General features: G+C 37.7%; 1 protein-coding gene across 12 annotated transcripts in view; it reads right to left on the minus strand.

Moving 5' to 3' along the window:
• Positions 1-26010, minus strand: part of fryl (furry homolog, like) — a 118646-nt gene that overhangs the window by 65793 nt on the left and 26843 nt on the right. For 8 of the 12 annotated variants that reach the window (XR_013200003.1, XR_013200004.1, XR_013200001.1 and 5 more), the window contains exon 1: positions 12070-12660. The exons of 2 other annotated variants lie outside the window; for them this stretch is intronic. Coding sequence is in view for 6 of the 10 variants with exons in the window: in XM_077220694.1 (XP_077076809.1) it covers positions 12070-12277 (208 nt within the window). In the remaining 4 variants the exon portion in view is untranslated. Of the gene's footprint in view, positions 1-12069; positions 12708-26010 lie in introns of those variants that run through there. 2 more of the 12 variants (XM_077220695.1, XM_077220693.1) reach the window with 2 other exon arrangements.

Consider the following 26010-nt stretch of genomic DNA (forward strand, 5'->3'; position numbering starts at 1 on the left):
ACTATACTGTCATAAAGCAGCATTAGACGTTCATCACTTTCAAACGTTCAAACCATCAAGCTTTTATTTTAGCGGAATATTGGTGAAATGCTGTAAACTTCTGTCCACAAAAATGTTGGAAATTGTGCCAATGTGAATGTAAATAAAGTGAAACTAACTAACATTGCATTCCCAAATGCAAGTTAAACTCACAACGCTTGCAGAGATCATGAGAAACGGCCTTTAATTTTGATAAGACATAACTATTTTAGTTTTCTTCATTTTAATGTTAAATTAGGTGTAATTAATTATTAGCGTTTCAACAAATCCTCTGCAGTTCCCTCGCAAACCACTGTTAGGGAAACTATGCTTAAGGAGGTTCCTTTATTCACAAAACAGACTGGGCACTTTTATAATAGGTTTCAGACGCAGCTTACATACCTTTAGTTTGTCAGTAAGCCAGCTCTCTCTCTCTCTCTCTCTCACACACACACACACGCACGCACGCACGCACGCACGCACGCACGCACGCACGCACGCACGCACGCACGCACGCACGCACGCACGCACGCACGCACGCACGCACGCACGCACGCACGCACGCACGCACGCACGCACGCACGCACGCACGCACGCACGCACGCACGCACACACACACACACACACACACACACACACACACACAGACACACAGACACACACACACAAAAGGAAACTGCTTGTATACACACACACACTCCAAAAAGGAAACTGCTTGTCTAAAAATACTGTAATTTTCCCCCAAGTTCAAAAAGTATACATTACGCAGTCGGGTAACTGTTTGGAAAATCGTACCCCTGCAAGAGTGATGCCTGACCTATGAGGTAACCGATGCCCTGCTTGCAGAAGAGGGTGCGGCAGTCTGGGTCTATTAATTGAAGATTGACAGAGCAGCGCTGAGAGATCAGAAAGACAGAGCTGACTCGCACCCTGATTGCATAAGCTAATCATACTTTCACAAAGACACATTTTGCATAAAAAAAACATACATCGCATGATGAACAAATCTGACTGCCTTGTTTTTGCACTGCAACCTGAGCTGGTTGATATACTAAAGTCTCATAATATACTCACATTGATTTTGGTGCCAATATAAAAGTATGCAACAATGTGAAAATTGCAATGAAAATGCTTTCCATTAGTTGTTTATGAGGCCATTTTGGTCGAATTTAAATTAGATAATTTTTCATGAGTCATGAGCATAAGTGTGTTAAGACAGAGGTTTTTACTAGCATCTCAAATTTAAATTTCAGTAGCAAAAACATTTTGGTGAATTAGTTCAATAGCTAGGTTTTAATCACCCTGTTTTTATGTGCATTTTAAAAGTATCGCATCAAAAACGATTCGCAAAAAAGTTTACACGCACGCTTGAGGTGGTTTTTGACTTGTGCGAAAAGAGTTATAATGTGAATAATGGGAGATGGAAACGCATTTGCAGAATAAATTTTGACATAGCGAACATCAAACACACGTGACTAATCGGCTGTTACCGCTGATGGTGTCAATAATGTTGCAGAACTTTTCAAATGTGGCCTCTGGGGCTCTGACAATATGAAATGTAGCCAAAGAATACTACAACCTCCAAAAACTCCTACTGATGTTGTCTTGCCCATATGTATGGGGCTTGACGTCGTCGTAATGCTCTTGCTGCTAGTGCCCTCATTAAAAATTCTGCATTTTTTTCTTCTGTGCATACTGCATAGCAATCAATTTGGAGATGCAAGCTGCACTGCTAGTAAATTTATAACTTGTCCAATTGCAACTTATTGCAGTAGTGTCTCCATTTTCTATGCGTTTCTGGCTTTATTTACTGTTGGTTACTAGGTTACCAATACCACCGTCATCCGCTTAAACTACTTATAGGAAACGCACCTAATTCGCAAATGTTTGTTTAGTTTTTTTAATGAGAACTTTGAAAAGATTTGCTTCACATTTGGATGGAAACCCCGCTAATGAATCAATGCAAAACTGATTCAATAATTACTTTGCACCATTATATTGGTGGATATAAAATGAAAATGATAAGTGAAACATCTAGCCTATCCTCCAACAACATGGAACCAGTGTTGTTATTTTTAACTAAGAAGTATTGTTTTAGCTAACTAACAAGCTAAAACAATAATAAGTCATTTCATGAATCGATTAAAAAGTGAAATGAAATAAGTGAAAGTACTTAAATAACTAAAACTGAAATAAAATAAAAGCTGAATAGAAATATAAAAAAACAAACTAAAATGTCAAATGCACATTAAAAAAATGACAGAAAAAAATTAAAATGAAAACTGAAAATATAAAAATGAAAGCTAACTTAATAGTAACAAATACCATAATAGAATATAAATAATGCTAAAATACCACTGCAGTAAACATCTTGAATCTACTTGGCTGTTTTGTTGAAATATTGAGATATACATCAAATATAAAAAAAATATTCTTTTTTTTGTTTTGTTATATCACTCAATCCTATAGCGACAATGAACAGTCTAGAAAGGCAGAAATCCACATGAAGCATTCAGGGGATATTTCAAACCTATGAAATTATATAACAGCAATAATAATAATATTAAATAATGCATATATTACATGGACCTTTTTTAGAACTCTGAATAGCACACTCCATTCAAGAATGGTTCAACAAAGAATAATAAACAGAAACTCTGCAACCGGAATTTCCCAGAACCACTTCTATGACGTGCCATACAGGACGATAGAGAAAAAAAAAAAAAAACAGCATGAAAACAGACTGAAATTTATCCCAGACATGAAAAAAGACAACATGGCCCGATTATGATACAGCTGTACTGAACTGTTATTAACATCACGTGTAAAGGTAATGTGGGGTAGTTGGCGATAACCAGTAGTAAAAAAACAAAAAACAGTCCTCCATCTCCAAAGCCCTGTCACCTCCAATCACAAAAGAATTTAGTGCATGACATCATCTGACCAGAGGCCTGAGACGAGATTAAAGAGTGCACACAAACAGATTCCACTGATACCACCACTCACAATCTCTCTTTCTCTCCCTACCCCCATCTCTCTTTCTCTCTGTCCGTCTCCTTCACCCGCTCTTTCCATCACTTGACTGTCCCTCCCAGCTGGAGTTATGCAAAGCGAGAAGACAGCATTGTAAATAAACACTGGGTACAAAAGGCCGTATTGTGACTGCAGCGCAGGGTTTCCACTCTCACACAAACATAAACATACGCACAATCGCATATGCACAAATAAACACATTTTATGCAGTTACGCTCATGGATTCACTGATCAGAACACCTCCAATATGCTGGCTGAATGAGTAAAAGATTTCATATAATCAGTAAGAAAGCAAAACACTTGGAAACGTTGGTTCTCTGTTTTGCATTTCTACTCAATCTTATAGACCTTTAATCTGTCGTGCTGTTAGTCAGGAAAAAACTGATCGAAATGTTAGTATTAAAAACTTCACGTGAAAGTGTCCTCAGAGTCTATCTCATGCACTGATCTGAGAAAAGGTGAACGATGGCAGAACAAGGCAATGCAACAAGAATTATGCATGGCATTTAAGAAATAACTTCGTACAACTAACACTATCTGTTTTTGTCCCTCTGCACTAACAAAGCAGTGTATCTCTTCTTCACTTTTGTGTAAGCTAGGTTTGCAAACTGGCTGTTCCCGCATGCACCACACCCAGTAAAATAAGTCAGTCTAGAATCACATGATGGCCAAAGACTGCCATTTCTCTCTCAAACAAACACACAGTATAAGGTAAACAGTAGGATCCTGCTCAACACAGCAGGAAAGCTGATCTACTGTCAACACAGTTACCAAGTTCTTTAATACACAGCAAAAGCATGCAGAATAAAACACAACTCTTCTGATTAAGATCATAAACATATCAATTCAAACCAAACCCTTGACGTACACTAACTAAACAGATTCTAATACAAATCTGGTTCTTATTCAGAAACACGTTCAAACCTTACAATGGCTGAAGCAGATTCTGATCCAGATCAGAAAGACAAACTAAAACCCCATCCCAGGTTTAACTAAACTAAACCAGATTCTGATCTAGATCAGAAATGTACTCAAACCCCATTCCAGCTGAACAGTAACTATACCAAATGTGTTTTATGATTTTAATATGTAATCATGAAAATATTACAGTTAATTTACAACAAAACTTTGCATTTTTATTTTTTTGTCAAATAAGATGCTGCACAACATAACTACAAATTTAAAACATGGATGAAAAAAAATCTCTTGGAGTCACGATTTTCCTTAGAATTAATAATAATAATATTATTATTACTTTGAGAAGTACATTTTGTAGTGATATATTTCTGTAATAATTTTTTTGAAGTTAAACCAAACTTTTATTTTGACAGTTTGTCATGAAGAACTTTCATTATGCATTTGGCAGACGCTTTTATCCAAAGTGACTTACATTGCATTTAAAAGTACACATACATTTCTATCACAACTTGCTTTCCCTGGGAATCAAACCCATGACCTTGGCATTGCAAGCGCCAACGCTCTACTGTTTGTTATCGCGTTTATTTCTGTTGTGTGATAGGCTGATAGATTAATCCATTTAGAGATAAAATCATTGTTATGACATATTTTAGTGCAATCTCGACATGATATCGTTTATCACCCAGCCCTAATTTGAAGTGTCAAGTACTTTCAAAAGGTGTTGCTCTATTTTGATAATTACCGTAGACATCAGTTTAGATCTAAAATGCAAACTTCTAACCCAGTACTTCTGTGATAATTTGAATGTTTGTAACACACATCACCGTAGTATATATACTTATACATGATAACAGCTCTCTCTGTGACAGCAAAAACGCATATTTTAATGTTCCAGTGTGATTTGTCAACGTTTTAATAGATATAGCAGAATCATCGTCATTTAGGAGTAAGATCACATGGGAGTTTGAATTGAGATCACCATCTTTTAATGATTATTTGTGCAGATACACCATATTCTGATCCAGATCAGAAACACCAAACCCAATCCCAGACTTATAGGATCTAAACCAGATTCTGCTCTGGATCAGCAAATTCATCCTCATTTAAATCTAATGCTGAATGGGAAGATAAAACAGGCAATCTGTTCAGTGATCGACTGCTGATCTTTCAGGAGTGCACAGACAGTAAGTGCTTTTGGATAGTGAGCAGGGCATACACTGACATACAGACAGTCTGTGAAGGCCCTTCAATCCCATGAGGCCACAGTGAGAGTGCATTTCCTGTACTGTGAATTATAGAACCCAGCATAGGGAAAAAGAAACCCAAACAAGATGGAGAGAGGGTGAGTGATAGAGGGAAAGAAAGAAGGGAAGAGGAAAAAAGAGACTGATCAATACAATCAGTTATTCAATCCGAGGTTATACAATTTTCTGAAGGTTTTAGTGGACAGTACACAAAGCAGGCTCCCTCGTGTAATACTGCATGTCCCATGGTGCAAAGTGCAGACAACAACGACAAGACAGCTGTGCAGAAAAGCTACAGCACAAACAGTGAAAATTGCAGGTTAGTGTACAACTGCTACTACAGAAGAAATAAAAAAAAAATAGTTTTAAATTATTAAAAACCTTGTTGTGGCATTATGTACGGTCAGACACTTGCGTCGTTATATTAACAACATTTTTCCAATATCAAGCTCAAATGGAGTTACGAGGTTTTTCACCAGCGAATGTCGGAGATTTGTTATGTCCGTCATTGGAACGGACACATGCGAGACGGTAAGTGCAGCGCATTAAGTTTATATCAACGAACCATTTAAAGAACCATTTTTTTTATTTTCACTTGCCCTGCAAACAACCAAAGACAATCTTCCAAGACGTGTGCAGGATTTAATTTACAATTGAGGCAGATGGAGCTACTGTATGAGGTTTTGCGGACAGTTTGAGGAATTACTCGAGTTACGAGGTTCAGTCACACTTGAGCACACTGAGTCCGAAATAGGGCTGAACGATTTTGGAAAATAATCTAATTGCGATTATTTTATTTATTTTTTTACCAATATTGCGATTTAATATGTGATTGTATTTTAAGCTTTTCTGATTAATTAATTGTATTTATAGAATTTAAAATCTTTTTTTATTTAATTACATATGTAATTATAAGTACTCTTTAAAATAATTACTCATTAAAAAAAATAATTATAACAACTGCATAAAAAGAATTTTAAAGGCTATATAAACTAATATAGCTTCAAAACTTAAAGGCTAGTAAGTAAGAGGAATAAAAAAAACAAAGCTGGGAGTCGACCATTTCAGCTGAATCATAACACCATCAGCAGCAGTGCAAGCTAGAGACCGCAGTGCACTGCACACCTTGCCAAGAACAAGCGCACCTGTCAGCACCAAAGCAACAAACACACTCCGCAGAGAAAGAGAAATTATTGCAAAGTGGTGAAACCCAGTGTGTTCAGAGAGAACGAAAGAGAGAGGGACAGTGGTCATGCTAGCCTAACATTTCCACTGATCACACCTCTGAGTCAGCAGAGACACTCACACACATCAGCGGCAGATCTCTATAACACCCTTCATCCCGAAAACTGACAAAACACCGCTAAAACGAGAATGCTGAGTCAGGAGAGAGAAGAACAAACAACAAGAAGGAGGAAAAGACGACAAAAGAGACATACAAAACAGAAAGAACAACAGGTGAGACCAAACGGATGAGTCTGAAGTAAAGAATGAAAAAAAGAAAGTAGAAACAAATGAAGGACGGATTGAGCAAAAGTAAAACAAGAAAATGAATGAAATAAAGCAGCAATTAATAAACGGAAGCAAGCAAAAGAACAAAAGGAGTGAAAGGGGAGCATATAAAAGAAGGGAAAAGTGAACAAACCAAAAGAAAGGGAGCATAAGTAGGAACTCTGAAGTGGCGTAAGCTATGCTTGTTGTTTTGACTTATTTTGACGACACGGCGGACATTTATTTTGACGACGCTGAGAATGCCAGAGCCTGAAAACACAGCACTCGCATTCTCCGTCTTCATTAGTTTACAATCTGTTTAAAAGTCCTGTCTAATATGCTATTAGATGGAACTGTTATACAAAAATATACATATGAAAAAGTATTAGCGTTTGCCGTGTGGTAGATTTCCAGTGTTGCATGGTCTCCTCCTCCGAAAAAAGTTCATTTATATATATATAGCCGCTCTGGAGAAAACAGTGATGGCATCGTCCAGCTCAGATCAGTTCTCGTATAATGGTGTCAATGCAGGCAGATCAATAATATTGTTGAATATTAAACCAGTCTCTCAGACAGCACGTGCACATATCTACATTAACAAGACTTAAAAACACATTGCTTTTCGAGGCCGCGTAATAACTCCACACAGGTGATGACATCTGCGGCGGCAAAGTCTGACATCATCAATTCACGATCAGTTGGTGAGATCGGCCTATTTTAGTGAGTGCCATTCGAGTCCTACAATGGGATTAACGGCCGATATCGATCTGCGGCCGATTAATCGGAGCATCCATAGCAGAAAATTAACTTACAAACAAAATAAAGCACAAAACAAACGATTGATGAGGGATCGATTGGAAGGGTAAATAAAAGGAGTAGAAAAGTGAACAAAAAATGAGAGTGAAAGAGTGAATGAAAACTGCAACGGAATGAAAGAGGGTGAACGAAAAATAGGAGCAAAAGAGAAAGCAAACAAATCTGACAAGAAAAACAAGAAAATTAAAAAGTTAAACTAAAGTGAAAGAACAATATAAAGGAAAAGTTGAATGAAAATGAATCAGAAAATGAAAAGGAATAAAGCAGCAGTGAACAAACAAATAAAACAAAGAAACAGAATGAATGAAGAGCGAACAAGCAAAGGGGAGTGCAAAGAGTTAAAGAGAAAAAGAAATGAGGGAGATAAATACAATTCATTGCTAAAGAACCATTTATATTTTGTCAGCTTTGTCAACTACCCTGTAACTTTATGAATTGTTGTGTGGCCTGTTTTTAACTTGCATTTCCACTCGTCCAGTCCTGATAATGAATGACATGCTGCCTGAAAGAAAACACCACATGCACAAGAGCACTCGTTTTTCCAAGATAAACTTCCATTGCAGTTTAATGAAGTGAAGTCTGATCACATGACTGTGTTGATATATATAGATATATAGATATAGAGATAGATATATATATATAGAGAGAGAGAGAGATAGAGAGAGAGAAGGACAGAGAGAGAGAGAGAGAGAGAGAGAGAGAGAGAGAGAGAGAGAGAGAGAGAGGCTGGAGCACTACTGTGTCTGTGTGATCACTAATTCCAACCCTGGCCTGGAAAGCCCTTGAGGACTAATATTAGAAACATAACATACTGCAGAGTCACCATATCCTTCCTCTTCCTGCATACGGCTCGTCTGCATGCAGCAACATCCAGAGCAGAAACACAATAAACAGAGGCACCATCAAAACACCTATAATATTAGCAGCAGCAGTGAACAGAGCAGGTGTGTTTGTGTCTGTAAAGCTGCCTTACAGGTGAAGAAACAGGTTGAGCTGGGGACAAGCACTACCCAACCAAACAGAAAAATGTTCCTGCGAAACCAAATAAATATAAAATGGTAATGCTGACTCATTCAATATCCATTCAGAAACAAATCAAAAGTGATTAATGAGAAAGTACATGCCTCTACAGCTTTAGGGTAGGATATGGTTGATTATTTGTAAATCTATTATTAGTTACTGCAATGGAAAACTGTTAAATAATTAAAACAATCAGATACATATGAGAGTTTAAAATGTAATATATATATAAGGCCTATAGAGTTTAAGCCTGTGGTACAATGACAGCTGTTTGTGTAACAACAAATTTAATGAAAAATATCGACAAGACAACCATTTCATTATCAGGACTTTGCACTGTGCAGAGAACTTGCATTCTACTTTTCCTGACAGCAAGTGACTAAATACTGCATTCATCAAATACTTGCAAGTGTGTGTGTACCTCTGAATCAAATGCAGAGCCACAGAAAGGGAGTGTATTATGATTAAAACAATAATCATTGTTAAACATCCAATTTAAGTTTTAAATCACCAAAATGAAACATTTGTTTATTTACAATAAAAAAAGAGATTACAGAAAAACAACCAGTCAATCTTTTGTTTATTTATGGTTTAGTTATTTTAACTGGTGTTCTGTTGTTGCATTAATTTGTTTAAATTGTAAATTACTGTACATTTTAAATTTTAAACCACTTTTGCAGACAATGTGTATCATATAGACAGTTAAAGTTTGGGGTAAGTAAGCTTCTTCTTTTTTTTTAGAAATTAAAACTTTTATCCTGCAAGGATGCATGATTAAATTGACCAAAAGTGACATTAAAAGACATGTATAATTATGTTACAAAGGATTTCGATTTCAAATAAATGACGTTCTTTTAAAAGTTCTATTCATCAGAAAATGTATCGCAGTTTCCACAAAAGAATTAGCAACACAACATTATTTCAACATTTATAATAAAAAAAATGCTTCTTGAGCAGGAAGACTGCTGAAGACATGACACTGAAGACTGGAGTAATGGCTGTTTTGTTATCACAGGAATAAATTACATTTTACAATATATTAAAGTAGAAAAGAGTGGTTAAACAAATTTTTTGATACTTCACAGTATTACTGTTTTACTGTATTTTTGTTCAAATAGATGCAGCTCTGATGTGCATAGGAGACATCCTACCGACACCAAACACCAAACAAATAATAATAATAATATATATACTTATTTTCGTATATTTTTTGAAGGCAAGCATTAATAAGCAAGATGCAAAACATCATATTAATTGATATATTAATTCAACAGATTGTGATACTGAGTGGCAGCTCTATTTACTTAAAAATATAGGGAACTCAAGAACATGAACATGTCCTGGCTGGTACATAACCCAAATCCTCACCTGAACACGCAATACTCATCAATTTGTGGAGAGCAAGGTGTGGTTTGGTTGCAATGTAAACACACACACACACACACACACACACACACACACACACACACACCTATCTGTGTATTTTCACTTATCAAAAAAAGGGAATCTCAGCCTTCGAAGGATTCAGAAAAAAACCTCTTTTGGTCCAGTTTGAACTGGTGTTTTCCACCATATTTGAATGCGTGGTGGTCAATTTGCATTTTGAATGCAGAGTCACATGCAGTGATGCAACTTCACACTCCCCACACTGTTTTCCTGTAACCAAGCAGCTGACATACCAAGAAGAGTGGTCGTAGCTGGATCAGCCATGAATGACACACAAAGATCCTCATGTATCCCCATATAACCCTGTACGGGAGGCGTGTTTCAATACATTTATGGTCAAAAATGCATTCATCTGCTTCCTGCAGCCAAGTTATAAGCACATAAACAAACACTGTCTTCCCTGATTAAATGCAGCACCGTAGGGCGACTTAACAATTAGTCTCCCTTCACAGAAGGAACGACTTCCCTTTCAAACAGGTCCAGTCTAGGGTCAACCCTGATTTCTCTTCTAGTAAATCAGTCTACATAGTTCCAAATGTCAAAATAAAACAACACTGCCAATTTTACTTCATAATCTGATAGATTTCCAAATTAACAGGATATGGGACTGGAAAAAAGATAGGGTGTGACTTTCTCCATTGGTATTTGAGTAGATAAAAGGATCATGAAAAGTGGTCTATATATGACATGATGGTTGGTGGGAATTTCAATAAAACTTAGTCATTATTTCTGTGGAATAGTATACTACAATTAATCATTTATAACAAGACCGGACACTTCAAAGGTAATTTTGATGTGACAGCGACGACCGGTCATGAAAATTATGATCGCTGTGACTTTAAAAAATACTTCTTTTTTTTCTAAATGTTTATTGCGGCATTTTGGGCGGTACCTGAGGTCTGATTGGTTAACGATAGGACAGCATGCCATCCAGACCGGCGAATATGGATTTGAAAGCTTTGAAATTTGAAAAATAATATTACTTTTATGTATATCTGATTAATCTCATTTAGGATGCGTGTAGTTGGGTTTATTAATCTGCTAGCAAAGTTCTTCAGTTTACCGGTGTTCATTCACTTTTCAGTTTCAGTTCAAATGCAACGCCGACAAGATTAATGATTAATCTCATATAAGACGTGTCATATAGAATGCTTCAGTTTACTGGTGTTCATTCACTCTTCAGCTTCACTTCATGCAGCTATTCCTTTCAGTTGTTTTTTTTTTTTCTTTGACGCATTATTGATAATCTAGCAGTGTTATATTTCTAGTCTTATTATAATATTTTGATAGACATTTTTATGTAATTTTCTATTTGTCAACAAAATTTCATAACAGTGTTTTAATTGAAATATTTTCATTATCGCTATCTGTACTGTACAAATACACTGTACTTCTCCAGTTAGCGACACCTTGAAATCAATCCCAGTCTACATGCACTTCTGTTCAAAAGTTTGGGGTCAGTAAGATTTTTTACGTTTTTGAAACAAGTCTCTTATGCTCATATTTTTTATTTCTCTGATATCTGTAGGATCATGTGACACAAAAAAATTATCTTTGCCATCATTCTAATATGCTGCTTTGGTTCTCAAACATTTCTTATTACCGCCGTGTTTTACTGCCAATAAAGTCAGTGTGACGAAATTATGAAATAATTCCGTGATAAAATCTAAACACTCAATTACCCAGAGCTCCCTGCTTCAGATCAATATGGATGCAAAAAATTAAGGACAGAATGATTGGGAGATCAAGGGCAGTATACTACATGCTTTATGCATTTGTAATGTTTAAAATGGTTCTGATCCTATTAGATTTCTGATTTTGTAATAACTCACTAATAATAATTGAATAATTCTCACTTTGGACTACCCAATGAGCAACTTAAGACTTTGCAAACTGTTCAGTTACAAAAAGTATTTGCTTGTTCTCTCTTGTCTGTGATTAATCTTATATCAGAGTCCAACTATAAACAAAACGTGCAAACACACACACCTCGCACACACACACCTCCTAATCAAACAGCCCTCTCTTTACTAGAGTTAAAATCATGTTTGAATACCCATCCCTTCATCCTTCTTGTTGATACCTTTGGCACGATGTCGTTGAAGACGGACAGCCGGTCGGCTGGTTGGACTGGATCCGTCGTGTTCCTCTTCATTGGTCTGCGAAACCAGCCGTTTCATCCTCAGCAAGCGAGGGCCGGTCTCCCTCGGCCATACTCCCCCCGTGTCCGTTGCCTGCAGCCCGCCGTCCCCGGAGATGACCGTGGGAACGAGGCTCTTGAGGAATTCCATGTTTGCACTGTGACACTTTCACTCCAGGCGCCTGTGCGGGTGCACAGTGACGGCCCTGCCACCCACCATCACCTCTGAGAAATCAGGCTGTCTGTGACTGGACAGACCAACTGCAGAATGTCTCCACCCAGGCAAAACCACAGCTCGTCAAACTCTGACTTCACTGCAGGTTCCTCTTTGTCTTGTCAGTTTAAACTAGAAGTGTCTATATACACAACAACCCAGACGAAGTGGATATGATCTCTTGTCGTAATGCAGAAGCTGTTGGTGACGACAAAAGGTGGAATGAGGTACAAGCGAGCACCTGTAGACTCCAGCCGCTGTGTTCTTCAAACTGCCCGTATTCCACATGCCACAGGCCAGCTGTGAGCACTTCCCAAAACAAAACCCAAAGTTCACTTTACACAGCAAGAGACCAACCTTACTACCTGTCTGTTCATGCAGGATGAACTGAACACTTTGATGTGATGACAGTAGGCGGAGCATTTCAGCTAGAGTTCATAATATGGGCGGAGCCAGGACGTGTCCAATGGGAGATAACGTATGCCTGGGAGAGTGGCCAATTAAAACACAGCTGCTACCAACCACGCCCTGATGTTTCTCCTTTCTGAAGGAAGGGAAAGTGATTGTGAGGGAGTGCATAACGTAAAGTGAGAAGGCGGGGCCTCTTCAGCGTGCTGCTGCGCTCTGATAAGTTTTTATCAGTTTTTACCCACACCCCCCCTCCCCATCCCTTCTCCCCCCTCCCCATCACTTCTCCCCCCTTACATATTTCCCCTAAAAAAAGGATACAAAATAGCATAGAAGGCATGCTGTCAAACAGACAAAGTGTCTCACACCCACGCACACTGACTGCTGGTTTCAATTCCAGTTTGCAGCAGGGCAGCGGGTGAATAAAAACACAAACATGCTTATATAAAGAAGACAATTTGGACAAATAAAGTGCATACTGGAAAATATATGCAGTGATACAAGAGAGCTATTTAAGATACAGATGTTTTCTACTTGACTGGACAAATGTAAAGTGTCCTTAGGAATATCAATGGAAATGTTCTTGTTGGGAGGTATTTTGCATATGGCAGGCCTTTGCGCTGACTCATTGTAACATATAACATTCAACTGAGCAGGTTGCTTTTGCTGAAAATGGACGTCACGTCATAATAATGACAGTAACTCTTACTGTGTCTTCAATACACTGAGACAGCACCACTGACATAACAGACTCTTTGGAAGAGCATGGAGTTGTGGGAGATCACTGAAATGCAAAAATAACAATAGTTTGAATAACTTTTACAATTATAATCCTTTCCAAAGTGACGTTATCAGATAATAACATACAGATCACCATCATGAAACATTTTGAAAGTACATTAAAATAGAACAGTTATTTTAAATGATAATATTTCATAATATTATTGTTTGTAATGTCATTTTGATAAATAAATGCAGCCTTGGTCAGAATAAGATATTAAAAAAATTGAACATTTGAACGGTAGCACATTTATAAATATTGCATTTGGTTCAAACTGTAAAAGCTTGCATTATATTATATCATACATGTGAAGGACAATTTGGGCCTAATCAAAATAAACAGCTTCTTTCAAAATACAAAACATTTACAGTGCTAGCTGGAGGGTATAGAGAGGAGCTCCAGGAGGAGGAAATGACCTCAGCACCACACAGAAAGTTCTCCGTTTCTACTGTGGCCTAATATAACCTCATTCGTTCATAAGACTCATTGCTCACATAGACAGACAGAACAAAAAAAAGTGTGCACAAATGATTCACAGGAAGTGATCACACCCTTTAGCTCCGTGTGAACATGTCAAGCAAACCATGTAATGTTTCAGTTCCTTAAAGTGCGAGCAGACAAAACAAATGTGCATAGATTGTTATTAGTGGCCCAAAAAAGTCTCTTAATCTCTTTATGTTAGTGTTACAAATATGTTACCCATTTCTGGTAAAAACACCCTTTGTTATTTAGTGACCAACAAATGAATAGTGTTACATAAGCTTTAAGTAGAATGAGAAGAATAAGTTCAGACTGAGGTGTGTGTGTGTGTGTGTGTGTGTGTGTGTGTGTGTGTGTGTGTGTGTGTGTGTGTGTGTGTGTGTGTGTGTGTGTGTGTGTGTACCTTATATCTCTTTACAAGTCTGCCCTCTAGGGGTGGCCAAAAGCAATACTGGCAAACCTCAGGACAGGGTGCCAAAAATGAAAATCACTTTTTTTTTTCTTTTTTTTTTATATAGCCTATACATGCAATGTATATGGATGAATCAGAAGAAACACTGTTACTGTGTAAGTCTCTATAAAGCACAAAATAAAAACCAAAGGCTGTAAGATTTTCACAAATGAATGTTTCTTCATCTACAGGCACAATCTCACATCACAGGGGCCTATTTTTTTTAAATATAAATCTTAATATGAATCTTAAAATATAACATTCTATCGTAAGATTTTAAAAACAATGATAATCTAAAAAAGAGTGAAATACTCAAAACTATTTCAATATTTTGTATAAATTATATAACTTTTACCAAGGTTGAAATATCAGATATTTTGAGATGAAATTACCAAAAATCAAAAGTAAAATGTGTACAAAATATTGTTATTGCACATAATTTCCCATCAAGCAATACAATTATTCAATTGTGTGTATTTAAATGAGTTACATAAAATGCTAGCTATGAAATAAGTCTTAAAAGGCCATTGTATGTTTAAAATGTCATCCACCAAAGAATGTTTTTAAACATGACACTAACAGCCAAAATGTGAAATGTTGTTAATACAAAAATCTGATGAAAATCTTCATGACTTTGAGAAAAAAAATTCTGTGATGCATATATTTGCGCATTGCCTGAGACTGGAGTAGACGCACGGAATAGTGATAGTACGAAACACACAATTTGGTCTATAAGCCGCAAAGAGTAGACAACATGACATGACCAAGCAGGTGACAACACGGCCACACTGTTCTGTGGGAGAATCAGATTTCTCTGTGACAGGGAGGTGTTTTCTGAAGGAATGAGTGAGTTCATAACTTTCCAGACACATAACACAAAACCCATATCAGTTGGCCCTAAAACGCTGCCAGACTTGATGATGAAACAACACAAAGCAGGACCTTTCACCCTAACACTGAACTAAACTCAAGGTCCCATTTGCATGATACAACATGCCAAAGGTCTACGTGTGCATTAAAAAGTTAAATAAAAACAAGTTCAAACAGAGTCGCCAACATTTACAGTGATGATATAGTGAAGAAGACCCAGTCCCAAATGGTGCCATAGGCCAATTAACTGATAAAGTTCAAACATTAATAAAGATAAGTGAACAATCAGTAAAAAATAAGAACAAATATACTAATTACAAGCATGAATACAATAAGACAAAGTTACATATAAAGTAAGGTCTAAAAGTATGCAGGTACAGAAATATAATAATAAAATGCAAAATAACACTAGTGTTCACTGTATAAATTATAATATTATAAAATAGAGAATATAGATTAATCTTTGTTAAAACAGTGTATTGTTTCATTAACATTAATGGCATAGACAGAAGCAGGTATTAATAGGCTGCTGTCACTTTAAGATCGAATACACGGATCTAATATAATGCCACATTTGATTTCATTCTCAACTCTTTACGTTCACTAAAGACATAACCCACTGTGTTTACGAGGATACTTGCCAAGACAGGTATTTTGATCATTTTGTGTGTGTGTGTGTGTTTGTTCAAGCGCAGAGACGCAAAAGAGGAATCATGATGCAATGCAGATCACTGGTCATCAACATAAATCAAGCACAAGGAATTGTAAAAGTGTCATTTGTTTTATTTAGCTCAACAGCCCCTTGTCACTGTATGCATTCGTTATAGAATTCTTTAGAACATTTCCAGTAGTATCATTCTAGAGAAGAACTGTCGTGGATCTGTCTATTTTTTACAGTTCCAGTACGTACAGTTATTAATGTTGTCATGACAAGTTGTAAATGTAGTAAAATGCTGTTTAGCCAGGCCTGTTAATGTATGAGTCTTATACAAAACATGGACAGATGTTTTAGAAGCATAGTTTTAATATTGTGATGTACCTGAACTTGAAGAAATGTTGCTTTCTGTGCTTTTAGCCGATTACTTAACTGCAATTATCCCTTTAAGTTTGCTTTGAAAAACTAAGCCAATCGGTTTCCAGACTTTTTTGTTAATAAACTGAATTTGTTCAAATTTACAGTGTACCCATAATTACACAAATGTCCATGCAGCACAGTGTCAACTCTGAGGAGGACTGCAAGTGCTGATTGTACCTTTTGGGACAGGGCCAGAGAAGACAACAGGGACACTAAGTCAGAGAGAGGAAAATATAAACGGATGAATGTGGGTCACCTATCAATAGATGATCCATGTGCTGATGACCCCTGGTGACCCCTCTCTGATCAAGAAAACATAACCCACTGTATTTATGAGAATACTTGCCGAGACGGGTATTTTGACAATTTTGTGTGTATGAGTCCCGTCTATGGTGTGCACAGATAACAGCGCACGAGTATCGAATTTAATTATTTTTGCCTAGTCTTGCGTTGGAATGGTTTAAAATCTCTTTAATGTGTAAATTGGCAAGACAAAACCTGTGCAACTGATAAACTTTCACTATGATGTTATTTATGTAATTAATCCGTGAATCACATGCATGCCAAACCATGAGGCCTGGTCCGTACCCATCACGGATCAACTACGATCCGTTTAACTCCTATGTAAAACAGTGGCCAATAGGTTTCGACATATTGTCCCAACCCACTATACCCACTGAAACCCACCAGAGATCCAGTTTCCATTGGATGAACTTTCAAATGATGATGTGATCGGATCCCGGAAGTCCTATAGCTTTTAGCCAAACAGCATGTCATGTCACTCCCTGATTTACGCATGGTCTTACATTGTTTTTGGGCTTGTTCGCGTGACCACCTGCTCTAAAGCCATGCAATCTACTATGGTTTACTAATGTTTCAGATTTCACGAACATGACGGTAATCCACACAACCCTAGTTGTCTTTTGAAACAAAAAGATAGATGTGTGTGAGAAAAATACTAACATTTAAATTGTTTAAAGCGTAAACGCATTTTGAAACTCGTGCGAGAAGTGATCGTCTTTTGTGTTTCTGCATCAATTTTTTTGCAAGAGTTTCACAACACACTTACATCACGCTTCACAACATACTGATTTTCTCAACGTGCTGACAGTTGGCCAGAAGTGATTGTTTATAAAAGTTTAAAATATAAAAAAAAAATTTTCCTCACACACACCTCGTTTTGCTTCAGAAGGCATTGAATCATCCATTGGAGTCGCATGGATTTTGTTTTGCATGGTTATTAGAGGTATGGAAGTCGATTAGATCAAGATTCAGAGGGCAACGATTTGATTATAAAACGATTCTCGATGCATCTTGTTTTCCAATTCTTTCTATAATAATTAGGCCTACTATAAATCACAATATAGGTAGTTTTGTTATTATATCTTTGTTATACAAAAATATGAAGATGCAAATAACAAACAGTAGAACAAATACAATGAAAGAAACCAATTAAATTAACATTGCTTACTTTTTTATATCCATTTAACAGAAGCATTCAGGTAAGAAATAAAACAGAATGTGAATAAATCAAATGTAAAAAAAAAATTACTGGCTTGTGTATTAAGCACAAATAAATTCATTATTATTATTAAAGCTACAAAATGTATTCAGTCAAGAGCAGAGAGTGATTACCGCTTTCCTTTTGGTGTTTGATTAACATTAGTGAAACACAGCAGCAGGTTTATTATAAGACCTAATGTACGGATCTAACAATGTTACACATTAGATTAGCCCCTTAATCAACCATTTACGTTCACTTCAGGCATAACCGAATACGTCAATACTCGTCAAGACAGATATTTTGAAATAATTGTGTGTGTATTTGAGCACTTAAGAGCAATAAGAGATCTGGATTCAGGGTTGCATGCTGTCTGAGAGAGGTGGCTGTCTGTGTGTACGCTTTGGGTGAGTGTCAGAGTGAGTAACACATTGAGATCTTTTTTGTGGCTTATTGCGCTTAATAACTCTGTTTAACATCAAGCACATCTTGGAGTTTATTTTCACATTCAATCATGTTCAGACGAATCATCAGACGCAAGTGCTTTGCTTCCTTCCTTTTAAATTAATATATAATAAGAGTAGCCTACCTCTTTTATAGTAAAATACCACATTAACAAAACACACATGTAAAGGCCTATTACATTTAAAAAAAAAATGATTATTTTATTGTTATGCATCGATGCCGAATCATTTACATCAGCATCGCGATTATGGATGCTCATTACGGTTAATTTTCCCGACCGACAACCGCCGCTCGTTATTGAGTATTAACCGTTAACTGATAAGATTATAATATTGAATTGGTATTAAATAAAAATAAAATTGACGAGTGTCTGCGACCCGTTAAAAATACCCCAAAAAAATTTCACGGGTTTATATTAATGTGCAAACAGCAGCATAAAAAACAAAAGAACGTGGATTCCCATCATATTTTCACTCACCTGCTGCAGCATTTCAGACAGTGACAACAGAGAAAAACATAAAATAGGCCTACACTAAATATATTTTTAACTTAAATAATTCACAAATTAAGATGACTAAAAGAAAACACTGTTTGAAACAAAGTTTGAAGCTTTGAAAAACCGGCAATTTGTTAAACTGGCAGTTTGTTTTCAGTCAGACTTTTTTTGTCAAGTTTTTTTTGTCAAATAAAAATAGCAGGCCTACCTCAATCCACACCTTGTCTAGTTTTTATTTTTATAAAAGTAACAGGTCTACATGATGTGGGGTTAGTCTGGAGCGCAGTTAGCGCCGCGGCAGAAAACACCCTCTCCGATGGCACAGATGTCCCAGGAATACAGAGATAACGTATCGCTAGAGTGGCCAGCTTTGGGAAGCGCCTTTCATTTGCTTGTGGATGTTTGCTTCGCCAGTGATATTGCACTGTACTTGTACTACTGCTGCATTTTAATACCACGTAGCATATTTTGCAAGTAACTTCATAGCCCTTTCTGTCGAAATGGTCCCACACAGTACTTCTGTGGTTGCGCGTGTCGACGCGCCCCGTGAGTTAACAAATAAAGGCTATATAGTATTTTTTCATAGGATTTATTTAACCATGCAGCAAACTAAAAAAGAAAACACCTTAAAAATAAAAAAAAACTTTTAACTTTTAAACCGTTTAACTGGTAGTATTAATCGGTTCAAATGTTTACTTTCGGTTAACGGTTAAACGGTCAATATGAGCATCCCTAATCGCGATGCATCACAAATACGATGATATTCCAAAGCTCTAATTGTTATTAAAGTATCAACCAGAGATGGATATTTTTATCTGTTTGTGTTTTTTGAGTATCCCTCTAAATAAGAAAACGGTGGCCACAGTGTAGTTCAGTGAGGCACAGGTCAGCATCGATGGCTATCTCAGTGCACCCATGTGCCTGTACCCAGCCCTAAGGGGCCTGCAGTCCAGACGACCATGCTGGAGAGGGAAAACAAAAGAGAGAGAGAGAGAGAAAGAGAGAAAGAAAGAGAGAGAGGGCCGCAGATTCAAATTATCGCAGGAATGTCAGGGGGGAAACAGCATGAACAATGCTCAACAAGGCTCTGATACAGCAACACAAAGACCCATATGGGCAAAACAGGAAAACCAGCTTTCACAGTAAACTGAAGACGAAACTGTTCCTGAATCAGTGCTTTAACATCAGAGAGAGTCAACGCTGAGAGTCGCTCTAGATACCGATTGGTTCAGGATCAGTTTTTGACCTGTTTGACGATGCAGTGATCTACGATCTACACCAGCAAGGCACCACAAGTCCTGCTATTGTATGTCGAACACGCATCTCAGCTAAAATCTCTTTTCTTAGGAAATAGGCTTTTGCTCAAAACGGTGTCGTTGCAGATTGTTCCTGATTCGTGTTTCCTGTCTTGCACAGGATGCATTTTTCAGCCACAAAATGTTATCTAACAATTCTTTCCGTTTGCGTTTTATTACACCCCCTCCATCTCTTCTTGTTCACCTGCTGCTCTTTTCATGGACTTATTGGTTTTGGTGTTGATTTACATTTCGGTTTTGTTCTGAGGGGCCTGAGCCGTCTTCACTCAAGAATGTGAGAAACACATATAAGAGGTCAAGGATCGAACTTGTTAGACCGGTATATCCCCTTAACCCGAAAGTGACTTACAGGGGATTAACTGAACTACTCAAGCCCAGTGTTTCCCCTATGATTTTTTTCAGGGGGGGACGGGGCTTATAGACCCCCCCGAAACTACTAGTGTCGCGGAGCAGGTGTGTTACAGATAGGGTTAGTGTCACAATATTTATAGATATTTAGCAGTGATATTGTTGGGATTTTCTATTTATAACCAAGTAAGCTAATTGCCTGCACAATATATTATAGAATAATAATTTAACAATATGTAACGACAAAGTTTAAAGTGGCTTCATAAATTAATTAAAAACATCAAAAAGCAAAACACACCTGATGCACATAGGGCCCTATGAAATCAGTTTTATTTTTTCCAAAATTTCGTTAAATTATTTCCAACATTTCCGTTTTTTCCGTTTAAAATTTTAATGGTTGAATAAATTTTTAAGTAGCATCGTCTAATTAATTGAAATCATGAAACTTATACAATTATTAAACATATTAAACATTTAAACATTTAAATGTTGTTACATGTAATTATGTTGTATATATACAACATAATTATTAAATGAAGACATAAAACATATGATTAAAAGAAATAAAATTATCGAAATTAAACAAATTGTTTGTCAAACAACGTGCTGCACAATGAACTTCACTGTTAAAATAAAAACATGGAAGAAAATTGGAGGGGAGGGGCAGATGTGTGTTTCAGAAGAACCCCCCCCCCCCCCCCCCCAAAAAAAAAACAATGGTGGGGGAAGCCAGTAAAACACATGTAGAACAACTCTGTGCATCCAAATACAACACAGACATCTTAGGCCCCGTCCACACTACTGCGTTTTCGTTTAAAAACGGAGACCTTTTGCTACGTTTGCACCTCCCGTCCACACTAAAACGGGAAAAACGAAGACCCAAAACGGAGAAGTTTAGAAACGCTGCAGTTCCGTTTTTCGTTTTGAATCTCCGGAGGGCGTTTTAGTGTAGACGGGACAAAACGGAGGAGTTTAGAAACGATGACGTAGAAGGTCACGCTCGGCTATATGATTGGGTGTCATCACCCATGACGTGTCCTTCCCTGATTCGTCAGCCACCCATCACATGTCCCGTCACCGGAAGAAAACAAACAAAAACATCCTGGACTACGTAGCTGATGTTAGTGAGTGCAACATGGATAACGAATTACAAGCGTTACTGACTTTGATGTCTTTGTTAGCAGCTGTTGTGCAAGCAAATTCTGCATTTTTCAATGCTATAACTGCCTACATGCGCCGGAGGCAAACTTTTATTCGAGCAATCTATGACAATTCCCGTGTGCAGCGGCGGTATCAACCGTACATGGAGCGTCGGTTTTGGGTTAAGCCGGGAAGAACCAGCGCATGGTGGGATAATTTTAAAAATCAAGTTGTGGTCCCTGAGGAATGGTGCGAAAACTTTCGAATGTCCAGAGCGGCACTTATCAACCTCAGCGAAAGACTACGTCCGCACGTGGAAGGAGCAACAACAAAAATGTATTCCATTGTAACTTTAAGTAAAAGTTCCACCTCGTCGTCGGTCCATGAAAAGAAATCTCTGGTCTTCGACATTTTCTAATCTTTGCAGAGGTAGCTAACGTTACTTGCTTCCTCATCAAATCTGAGGAATAGTCCATCCGTTTCCTGTTTACACCGGCACGCGCATGCACAGTGTTGGAGAATGGTCACGTGATTAGGGGTGTAACAATACATCGATATGGATCGATGCATCGATCAAAAGTCTAACGATACGATGCATCGATGCCACACACAAAATATCGATTCGAATCGATACGGTACCTTTATTTTGACACTCTCCACATCCTCACACGGAACTTTTCTCAGCTGAAATAGACACCTGACAAGATTGACAGAACCCTTTGTCACAAAAGCGGGTATTTTCCACTGTCAAGGCATCGCGAGTTCATCTTTTACAGCAGAAACGACAAGCACCCTTGTTTGTGAAATCAACCCGAAAAGTCTGTGTTAGCGAATCAGTGCGCACTGCGCAGTATTCAGGTCGGGTGACAAGCCTGCTAGTCACTTTGAAAAGACGCGCTAGCTGCGAGGAGTTTCGTCAAAGCTGATTAAAAGTGATCGAGGATGGATTTCAACGAACTTGATGAACTTCATGGCGTAAAAGGAAAATAAGATCTGAAACTTTTTCACGGAATCTTGCTAAAACAGCAGGTTAGTGGTGAGGGAAAAGCTCTCTGTATCGCGTGTACGTTATTCACAACAACAAAGTTTGACAGGCGTCTAACGTTAGATGTCAGCTGAGGAGATTAACGTTACAACGATTAAGTGTTTTATTAAGTATCATAGCAATTACTAGGCTTTGTTTAACTCTGAAACATGAAATGTGGAGTTATCTGCTTTTGCCAGACACAAAAAAAAAAAAAAAAATATATATATATATATATATATATATATAAAATACTTTCAATGCACTTTTATTTGATCATTTACCTGTATTTTTTTGTTATTATTACTTAATCAAAACAACCTCTTCTGTTATAGTTCATTTGCAAAAACAGATAACTCCGTTCTTGTTCATTTTCATATAGGCTATCATGTTTTTTTTTTACTTGTAACTTGTAACAAACAACTTGTAAATGTCCCAATTGGGAGAGGGTGTGCCATTTTCAAAGAGTTTAATTAAACTTTCATATATTTTTGGATGCATTTGTGAGTTAATAAACGTAACTGGTTGTGTAAACTTGGCACATAATATCTAAATATCGATAAATCGATTGATAACCCTGAATCGAATCGAATCGTAATCGTATCGCAGAATTTTTTGAGGTATCGGCAATAATCGTATCGCTGGCTGAGAGAATCGATATCGTATCGTATCGTGATGAACTGTCCGATTTACACCCCTACACGTGATCCGAGTTTTCAGTCGTTTTAATGTGGACGGAGATTAATTCTAATACGCAGCTAAAACGCTGGTGTGGACGGAGATCGTTTTCGTTTTAATTCTCCGTTTTTAAATGAAAACGCAGTAGTGTGGACGGGGCCTCAGAAGCACATGATGTGTTGACAGTTGTCCAGCATCAGTCTTACATGGCTTTCACATGTTCAACAGATGACCAACTGAGTGAACGGAAGCTGTTACTCGCTGTTCTCTCACACAAAGAGTGTTTCTAACTAGGTCTTTACTCATCGCTAAACAAACTCGCCTCATTCACCTCACTGGCTGACTCAGGGCTAATCTGTTAGAGAAACATCCCACACAGTTTCGAAACTGAAGAGAACTCTATCTAGTTTCCGTATCTTACAGGGGCATCCAGCGACATTTATGCTTGCAACAAACTGCCTTTTAAATAGTACTGATCTGGTATTCTCAACTGCGAATACGCCATTTTTATAGGTTGATTCTAGGGAAGCTCCGATCGATCGGCTAGAGATCGGTATCGGCCGATAATCACATTTTATAACTCGATCGGTACTCATTAAACTTGGCCGATCTCACAAACCGATCACAATTTGATGACGTCAAAACGTGAGAAGGTACATGATGTGTGGGGACTTAAATGATTTGGCAGTCATGTCATCACCGGTGTGGAATTACTATGATGTGTCGAGAATTAATGAAAAAAAATGAGCTATTTGCCATGCATGTTTCAAAGGAATCTCACGTGGAGGAGCATTGTCCTCCAGAGACATCGCCTTTCTGAAGAGTTGCTTTGCTCGCTCAGTCCACACAGCGCCGCTCGCTCAGAACGCCCGCAGTGACGCCCTGGTTAGGAAATATTAGAAATAAGTAGGGCTGCCCGTGCACGACTAAATTTTTTTTCTAGTCGACTAGTAGTAGGCCTAGTTCATTTAAGCCATTAGTCTAATCGCATATTTAGATTAATTTAATTACTTAAAGGGTTAGTTCACCCAAAAATGAAAATGATGTCATTAATGACTCACCCTCATGTCGCTCCAAGCCCGTAAGACCTCCGTTCATCTTCAGAACACAGTTTAAGATATTTTAGATTTAGTCCGAGAACTTTCTGTCCCTCCATTGAAAATGTATGAACGGTATACTGTGTCCTTGTCCAGAAAGGAAATAAAGACATCATCAAAGTAGTCCATGTGACATCAGTGGGTTAGTTAGCATGTTTTGAAGCATCGGAAATACTTTTTGGTCCAAAAATAACAAAAACTACGACTTTATTCAGCATTGTATTGTCTTCCGGTTCTGTTGGGGATCCGCGTTCAGTGATGCTGCTGACGTAAGACGCTGCTGAAGTGTGTCTGGTGCGCCCGAGCTTCGTTTACAGTCTGAGGGAGACGCACCCTGGAAACAAAACAATCTTCACAAACATGTCAAAGGATTTCCAAACAGAGGAAGACTTGCATTTTTTTGCCCAGCCATATTTATTTGAACCCGAATACACGGACGCACCAGATACACGTCAGCAGCGTCTTGCGTCATCAGCGTCACTGCGGACTCGTGAACGCGGATCCCCAACAGAACCAGAAGACAATACAATGCTGAATAAAGTCGTAGTTTTTGTTATTTTTGGACCAAAATGTATTTCCGATGCTTCAGAACATTCTAACTAACCCACTGATGTCACATGGACTACTTTGATGATGTCTTTATTTCCTTTCTGGACAAGGACAGTATACCGTTCATAAATTTTCAATGGAGGGACAGAAAGCTCTCGGACTAAATCTAAAATATCTTAAACTGTGTTCTGAAGATGAACGGAGGTCTTACGGGCTTGGAGCGACATGAGGGTGAGTCATTAATGACATCATTTTCATCCAAACCGGAACCTGGAACCGATTCCCAAGCCTAGTCCTGAAAAGTACTAAGTAAGTGTGATGTTTGTTACCTCAAATTTAAGGTTTTATTTGTGTACATTTTAATCATTAACATTAAAAGCACACTCTTTTTACGACTAAAATAACAGTAAAGGGTAAAAAAATTTGAATTACCAAAAATTAAAACGGAAAATCGGAATTAGCAAAAATTAAAGCGGAAAAAACGGAATTTGAAAAAAAATAAAACGGATTTTATAGGGCCCTAGAATAGTCAGCAGACTCAGCACATGTATTTGGTCTGATTTACAAATGCGTAAAGTGGATAAAATGTAGGGGTGTCGAAATTAATCGTTTCTACGATGCATCGCGATGCAGACGAGGACGATTCGGTATCGGCTCAGTAATAGACCATAACCGGTTATACTGACCCTTTTCTGACGTCATTTGTCGCGTGTGTGCTTTGTCGCGGTAGCCTACAATGGCAGTGGAGGCGAGACGCGAGTGTGAGTAATTAAAAATGCTCCGAATCCTTTAAAAGCCTACATCTATTCTGTGCACATTTCGGCTCTAATGAACAACCTGGTAAGCACGACCTGGAGAAGACGCGCTGTGCGCGCTCATGTCACGCACACATAGAGCTGATTTAAGTATCCGAACCCGATGGTCAAATTACAATTATTCTGTGTTGTTACGCGTGATTATAAATGGATGATCGTTACCTTCAACAGCGGGC

This window comes from Siphateles boraxobius, unplaced genomic scaffold (assembly GCF_051911475.1).
Source record: "Siphateles boraxobius isolate OS27281-9 unplaced genomic scaffold, OSU_SipBor_1 8, whole genome shotgun sequence".
Lineage (NCBI taxonomy): Eukaryota > Metazoa > Chordata > Actinopteri > Cypriniformes > Leuciscidae > Siphateles > Siphateles boraxobius.